The sequence below is a fragment of the Oryzias latipes genome, chromosome 1 (genome assembly GCF_002234675.1).
Source record: "Oryzias latipes chromosome 1, ASM223467v1".
Classification (NCBI taxonomy): domain Eukaryota; kingdom Metazoa; phylum Chordata; class Actinopteri; order Beloniformes; family Adrianichthyidae; genus Oryzias; species Oryzias latipes.
The window spans coordinates 35,994,960-36,002,830 of record NC_019859.2 but is presented as its reverse complement, the minus strand read 5'-3'; the positions used below and the strand labels follow the sequence as shown (position 1 = coordinate 36,002,830).

General features: G+C 46.5%; 1 protein-coding gene across 2 annotated transcripts in view; it reads right to left on the bottom strand.

Annotated features, from left to right (window-relative positions):
* Window positions 1-7,871, bottom strand: part of LOC101157191 (transcription factor AP-4) — a 10,845-nt gene continuing 2,974 nt past the window's right edge. For both annotated transcript variants that reach the window (XM_023949082.1, XM_023949094.1), the window contains exons 2-7: window positions 7,258-7,423; window positions 5,555-5,653; window positions 5,023-5,193; window positions 3,732-3,878; window positions 2,261-2,431; window positions 1-2,171 (exon numbers count right to left, since the gene is read on the bottom strand). In XM_023949082.1, coding sequence (XP_023804850.1) covers window positions 2,016-2,171; window positions 2,261-2,431; window positions 3,732-3,878; window positions 5,023-5,193; window positions 5,555-5,653; window positions 7,258-7,423 — 910 coding nt within the window. In that variant the 3' untranslated portion in view covers window positions 1-2,015. The remainder of the gene's footprint in view (window positions 2,172-2,260; window positions 2,432-3,731; window positions 3,879-5,022; window positions 5,194-5,554; window positions 5,654-7,257; window positions 7,424-7,871) is intronic.

Below are 7,871 nucleotides of genomic sequence, written 5' to 3'. Positions count from 1 at the left end.
AAACAAAGTACAAATTTTATTTTTTTTTCATCTTAACAAAGATCTGTTTACTCCACATTTTTATAAACAAAATATAACAGTTTGTCATTGTCCCAGTCTGACAGAGAAACAAAACTTGATGTCACAAAAACGTATTAAAAAAATATAAATGGAAATGAAAAGCAGGTCGGGGAACAAACAGAACGAGAGGAAAAGGTAGAGACACTTTCAAATACATAACAGCAAAGAGCTTACAAAAAGTATTGGCTGCAGAAGAAAGAACATCCTCATAATTGATTTGGACAGTACAGAACAAGTGCTTCATATCATGTTTAAAATACACCCAAATACAACAATGTGGCCAACGCAACGTACAGAAAGATCTACGGGAAAACTGATTCAAAAGAAGAAGAAAAACATCAGAAATCCAGGTTATGGCTCAACATTATTTGGAAAAACAAACAAACTGTACAAAGATATGGACATCCCTCTGAAACGACTGTGATGAGTGAAGGAATCAGCGGCGTGTTCGCTAGAAAGAAACACAAGGGTGGAGCGGAAAACAGGAAAACGGAGGACTAACATCCGTGACATTGGCAAATGAACGTCCACAAACAAAGGAATGTTTACAGCATCAAGTCAGAAACATGACAGACGGGAGGATGGCAGAGGTTTCCAGTCCGATTCCCAAGACGACTGTAAGTAACGGAGCGCATCTATCGTCCCTGTTCCTACGGTGTGATATGCCGAAAATCTCTCCAACCCGAGCTGCCAAATCAGTTTCCTTTTCTGAAACAGGTTGGAGGTGGTCCCACTGTGCCCCCCCCCCCCCCCCCCCCCCCGAAGAAAAAAGCCTCATTCCAAAGGAAACATGGGATCAGGCACATGCAAGAGGGACTGGCTGACGGGACGGGTTCTGGCCTCGGCCTCTGCTCGCAGGCAGAGCGTCGGAAAGAGCACCTGGCAAGTAAAGACTACATTCTTTCCAAATGCGCGTCAAGTTTGACACGTACACTGTAGATGTCAGGTACAGACCTTTACAGGTGCATAGAGAACTTTGCCTCACATAGAAATGCCACCAACAAAATGTACACAAGATGAAATTGCATAAACAGCAATTGCGCAAGTGCATAGTCACTGGAGCTACAGACCACGACCAGACCATGAGATGCAAGTCTGTAGAGACACGCCGGGGATCGGACGTTTTCATTTTTCCAGATTCGGGAACGCCGGATTCCGACAAAATTTATCTGATTGGAAGCAAAAGCAGAAAGCCCCCCCACCCAGACGTCCCCAAACCCTCCACCCGCCCGCAGACACATCAGAAGGGGGGCCGCGGCTGGCTTAGCTAAGCGTGGCAACAAGATGGCATGGACCCATGACGTCTCCGGGTGTCCGTGGCAACGTCCCAATCCTCCAGTTTGTAAATCTGCACACAACTTAATAAATGGTAGTCTGAGCGTTGGCTTCCACCGACACCAAACTCCCACCAACCTGAAGAACGTCACGATCGGTCAGCTTATTTTCTAGACACCAAAACAGCTTTTTTCTCCTTCAAGTACATCAGATATAGTTGCAATTCTATCATTCCAACTCGGAAATTTGTCCAAATTGGAAACTTTTTAGGATTTTGGGGTTGGTGATTGGCATCACATAAAGAGAACACTGGGCTGATCTTCAGGCCACAAACGGTTGGCGTGACGCGCGGTTACATTCAGCTCCCCGGTACGCGGCCGCCATCCGTTTGCCATGATGCTGCCAGCGTTCCAGTGACGATATGATGCTACCAAGAGGATATGAAGCACGCAAAGACGCACGACAGACTGACACGGGCGGATTTAGTCCCACAACCCTTTTCTGCACGGCGATCTCTTTATGTTTTTAGTATTCAGAAAAAATGACAGTACAAGACGGACGAAGAGCTTAACCTCTGGGTTTTGGAGCTTGGATGGCGTTTTTTGAAGCTCTTGGATGGAATCTTACAGTGAGTTTGATTTGAAGTGTTTCTCTGAACCAGAGTTTATGGGATGGATCCATTAGTTCATCAAACAATCCTCCCCCTCTGTGTCCGTGTCTGTGTCTGAGCAGGCGGTGTCCATGGCAACGTGGGCGGGGCTGACGATGACCGCTCTTCTCTGCTCTTCCTCGGTGCTGGCTCGTCGTTCCTGAGTGCGTTCGATGTGCTGGATCGCCTGCGGGGGAGATTGAGCGACGGTTACAGCCAATCACGCGTCCGGCGCCCGCAGGAACCCCTGCCAGGTCAGAACCGAGGCCCACCCACCTGCACGATGGCGTCCAGGTTCTGTCTGGACGTGGACACGCTGCTGGTGTGGACCGAAGGGCTCATGGTCACCACTGTGACGTGATGCTGGGGCTGCTGGGTAAGTGCTGGGGCGGGGACAATAACCGTGGGGTGGTGGGTTGGGGCCGGAGGAGTGGGCAAAGACAGAACCTAGACAACAAAAGATCAATATACCACCGATCAACCAATCACTTCACTCGTAGAGCGACTTCCATCAACATGTGTGCTACACGAGCTGCTCGACATAAAAGCAGAGGCAGAGCGGTCGACCTCTATTGGAATTCCGAGGGTTCGGTTCCCGCCCTGCCCGCCCAAATGTCGAAGAGTCCTTGGGCAAGACACTGAACCCTACGTTGCTCCTGGGGGGTATAGGCTGGCGCCGGTGTTCGGCGGCGGAGTGTGTGAATGGGACTGTGGCTGTAAAGCACTTTGGGCTACTAAGGCATCATATAGGAATACGTCATTTACCATATATAGGCATAGCATAAAACCATAGTCCTAAAACACAACAGACTGAAAACAACAACAATCAAAAGATGAAAATAAGAAGGTCGGAATCGCCGCAGCAAAAATCTGACTTTGGTGATGTATGTAAGGGTCAATAGCCGATGAAGAGTGCATTATCGGAATTAACGCACGACGTGGAAACCTGATGGCGTGCGTTAATTCTAATAATGCACACTTTATCGGCCATTAACCCGCTTATACTGTGGTCACTTACGAAATAAAATAATATTCAACCAGTTTTAAGTCCTTAATTCTGGTTATTTTTACAGCTTGGATCCGTTTTTTTTCACAAAAAGCGAGCTATTTGTTACTGGGACAAGGCGCGCACTACTGCTGCAGTCAAAGTCCGGCGCCATAAAGCGTTATACATCTATGCTGATGATCACGATGTGTTAAATAAAGCATCAGATCACAGAGAACGTTCACTTCTTCCCGCTTGTTTTTGTCCAGATGATGTTTTAGTGATACAGAACATTTAAGCTACGTGACCGGAACTACTTTTTTTAGGCGTGCGACGTCACTTTTTAATGCACACCCAGCAGCCAATCAGAATCGAGAATTCACCCGGACCGTGGCATAATTTGTTATGAAGTCCAGTTTGCGTCCTAAACATGGGAAAATGTCTGAATCCAAGCAGAAGGCTGTGTTTTTATAAGTTGTTAGCATCCCTGGGTGTGCAGGACATGATGTAAAGCAGCCCTGCACTGTGTCCGTTGTCATCAAGGGGGCGCTGCAGTTCCTGTCGTCGCCTGCAGAGCTGCAGCATTAAAGAGGAGGTGTGTTTCTGACCGTAAGACATCCTCCAGATAGAAGGACAACAGAACTTTGAAGAAACCTCATGTAAATGGGAAAGACCCCAGGGTGGGATGGATTCAAGTGGATTGTCGTGTGACGGACAGCACAGCTTCTGAAAGCACGGAGCGAGTCTCCGGTTGTTTCTGACCTGTGGGCTCGGCGCCTTTCGGTCTACGGAGTGGATCTGCTGCAGGCGCAGCAGCGTTTGGCTCTGAACGAGGACCTGCTCCTCCTCCACCTGCTGGGTGATCACCTTCAGACGCTCGGGATACAGCTGGCTGTCCAGAGAGCGGACCTGCCAGAATGACAGCAAGCAGAGAAGCAGCGTTCAAAACGACTTCTCGCACCGTGAAACCCACAAACGCAACTGCAAACCAGGAGAAACTGCAGGGCTGAATGAAAATGAAGCTTAAAGGGTTAGAATTGGTAAAAAAGAAAGAAGAAAATGATCAAAGTTGACCATAAATAAAGTGGAAACGGCAAAATAACAAAAACGATGTGTTTGTGAAAAATGCCAGAGTAGAATTATGGGAGGAGTTAAGCTGCAAAAAATGGAGGAAGATACTAGAATAAAGAAAGAGAAACAGGAAAACAATGAGTTTATAGTATTCAACCAATTATGAGTTTCTAAAAAGGTTAAAGATGGCCTTACTTGGTTTAAAATCGACTCCTCTGGTCTAAAGCTATACTTACAAAGTTCCTTCCAAATAATAATCACATTTGTTATCGATGTCAACAGCCACCCTCTCACATATATTATGGTCCTGTGTAAAATTCACTTTCTTTTGGCAGTAAATTCTCTTCAGATAAAACCTGTCATTTCTGTAATATTTGGTGTAATCCCACAGGATCTTCATCTCAACCTCAAAGCACAAAACATAATTATCTTCGGGACCTTGATTGCTAGCAGACTTATTCTTCTCAATTTTCTCCAACTTACAGATGTGGATAAATGATCTTTACATTATTTGGTTTTGGAGAAAACATTTCTTTCTGCTAGAGGTTGTACTCCAGATTTTTATCCCATTTGGAATTCCTTCTTAATTTATATGAAGAACTTAGACGTCACTGCCGTTAGAATATTTAAAGATCCACTCTGTATTTTGGAAATATGAAAGTGAGAGGTTTATCTTCTCTTGAAAATGGATATTTTACAAACTATTTGCAGTTAGAAAGAGTGGTGCAGTAACGAGAGGCCGCATTTCCCAGATATTTGACTTGATTAAAGGGGAAGTAAGTGTCTGACTGGCTCCTCTCTGCTTCCTCGGGTTCTCGGCCGTTGCCAGAACCTGCCGTTCCGGCTGATCCAGGTTGCTGTTCAGGAACTACCTGTCGAGCTGATGATGGCGTGGGACAACCGCCGTCTTCCTCCTTTGCTGGTTATTCAGTCGGTCGACGCTCAACCTGAACACATCTCCCAGACGAAGGCCACAGCTCACCTGCTCTTCCAGGTGCATTCGGGCTGAGCGCTCTTTGTCCAGCTGCTGCCGCAGTTCTAGCATCTCCCGCCTCAGCTCCTCCACCTTCTCCTCCTCCAGCATGTCTGGAGAGCCGATTCCTTCATCCTTCTCCTCGGCTCGCCTCCTCTTAGGCGATGAACCGTTGTAGTCCTAGCATGAGAAAGAAACGGCGTTGGATGGAAAACCCATTCTGCAGCATCCCTGTGGAGCTTTTCGGGTCGGAATTTTCCACAACAAACAAGTGCAGATGGTCAGAAGTTCCCTTCAGAAGCTAGGAGGACTGTTTAAAGGTGCAGCCCAGGTTTATGAAAAACATTTGCTATGAAATGCAGAAAGTAGCCGCCAAGTGTTTTCATGAAAGCTCAGGTTCTGGTCAAACTAAAAAACACTGATGATGTGGGGAAAATGTCTTTTTAATACATTTCTCAGTGGACGAATGAATCATTTACAGCATATTATCATAACATTCCTGCAAACTTGCTAATGTGAAAATGAAAAGCACAGCAGTCACCTGAATGAAGCGCTTGAGCTGATTGTTTTGTGCTAAAAGTTGCGTCTTTTCCTGCTCCAAGGTGAAGATGTAATCCGCCGTCTGCTGCAGAATGGCCGCCTAGCAGAGGAGAAACCATGTGATCAACGGATTGTGGATGGATGAGTGGATGGATGATGGGTGGATGGATGATGGGTGGATGGATGAAGGGTGGATGGATGATGGGTGGATGGATGAAGGGTGGATGGTGCAGTGTTAGGACTGACAGGTTAGATCCTAATCACATCCACCCGTAGAGGTGGTGCAGGTTTTTGGGTTGTCCCGGTGGCAGGAGGGTCGTGGTGACGGGCGAAGAGTGCAGGTGTGTCGTACGCGGCGTTCACGCCGGGTGGTTCAAGAACGCACATTTAGGATACGGCGTTCACACTGGACTGTCGATGTACGATGCTAACCCATGTTCTAGCAGTTGGAAGGGTCTCGGTGCGAAAGGTCAAAACGGTGCAAAGCCTGCCTCGCAAATGATTAAAGCATCTCTATCCCTTGTGCTGTCTAGTGGGTCTAGATCAGTGTTTTTCAACCAGTGCGCCGTGGCACACTAGTGTGCCGTGGAAAATTGCCCTCATTAACTGATCTAAAAACATTTCCCATCTCCAGTAAATCAGCTCTTTGTTCATCCAAACAGGTCCTGATAAAACACTGAGTAGTTAGGAATATAAAAGATCATGAAATACTTTTTTCTTTGTGTTTATTTGATTCTATTAAAGACATTTTTATAAGAATGACGGTAACGCGATTTAGCTGCAGCTATAACTGTTATCTGAAAAGTCCCGCAGCTTCTTGAAGGCTTAATCACATGTCATCAGTCTGACCAATCAGAAGTGTTTAAAGTCTTCACTTCCTTGTTCCAATTTAGCTCATAACTCACTCAGTTCCGACAAAAATACCAGCTAAAGCTCGTCTTTAGCGGTGTAGCTTTCCACAGAATCCGGTATCAGACCGTGGAACAAGAGAACAAAACCATGAAGCTCAGAGACGCGAGTCTTTCTGCCGTTTTGTCGCAGTTTTCACACTACATCTCCCATGATGCATTGGCTTAAAGGGACGGGACAGCGCCTCAGCGTACAATGAGTCGTCCTTGTTAAACGTCTTGAAACCACAACGAACATACAGTTTGTATGTAACTTAAGTTTTATTACATCTTTTAGAAAAACATCTGCAACTTCCTGCTTTTTCTGCCACAATTATCACAAAAATGTACGTCAGATTGCCGGGGGGGGGGGGGGGGGGGGGGGGGGCTGTAGATCAAAACAGACTATGAGTTTCTGTTTTTTTTTTTTGGGATGCTGGTGTGCCGCGGGATTTTTGTCAAGGTTAAAGTGTGCCGTGGCTCAAAAAAGGTTGAAAAACACTGGTCTAGATGACCCAACTCCCAATGTTAACGTGCCTTAAAGCACGTTAACATTGGGAGTTGGGTCATCTAGACCCACTAGACAGTGCTCTGAACCTTTTTTCTTCAATGATTTGTGATCTTCACTGGTGTCCATGGATTACATGAAATCTTTCCACCTTTATCCACCTTTGTCATGGTAGGGAGAACACCTCAATGTAAGGGGGGGGGGGGGGGGGGGGTCATCTAGACCCCATAGGACAGCACAAGGGCTAGAGATGTTGTGTACTTTATAAAGAAAAATGCTAATAATGTCATAAGACGGAGAGTTGGGCACCTTGCTGAGCTTTTCCCCGTCGGTGTGTGGCAGGAGTGTTTTGAGGGACTGAAATCCAGCGTTGATGCTCTGCATCCGGCGGCGCTCGTTGCTGTTGGCGATTTCACGGCGAATTCGCCTCTCTTGGTCCTGGGCCGTCTCTGGACTCAGGGGAATGTTTGCCAAGCTGGGAATGATTAAAAACAGGAGAGCATGATTCTACTCCACTGCTTGTGTTTTTCCCTTTAGAAAAGTAGATTTTTGACCTTTGAGTTTAAAAAAGAAAAGAAAAAAAAAAAGCTTTAAACCAAGCAAAGCTGCAGCTTAAGGCCCACATCTTAAAGAAAAGCGGGACCCCCGCAATACTAGAAACCAAAGCCCCTCCATCGGAATCCTGGCTAGTGCCGACCTCCTTGAAGTCACCGAGTTTGGCTGAACTCGATGCCCCTCGTCCGTCTCCTCGCCATGACATCGCATGACATTCTGGTCAAACGTGTGTAATATTAACTAAGAATGGGAGGAAATACGTGAACCGTCACCGGTTGTGAGCGTCCTCAGAAACCTGTAAAACCCGCTCAGGCTGGAAAAGTCAGACGGGACACGCCTCACACGGTTGGAGCAGCGCTCCGTTTACA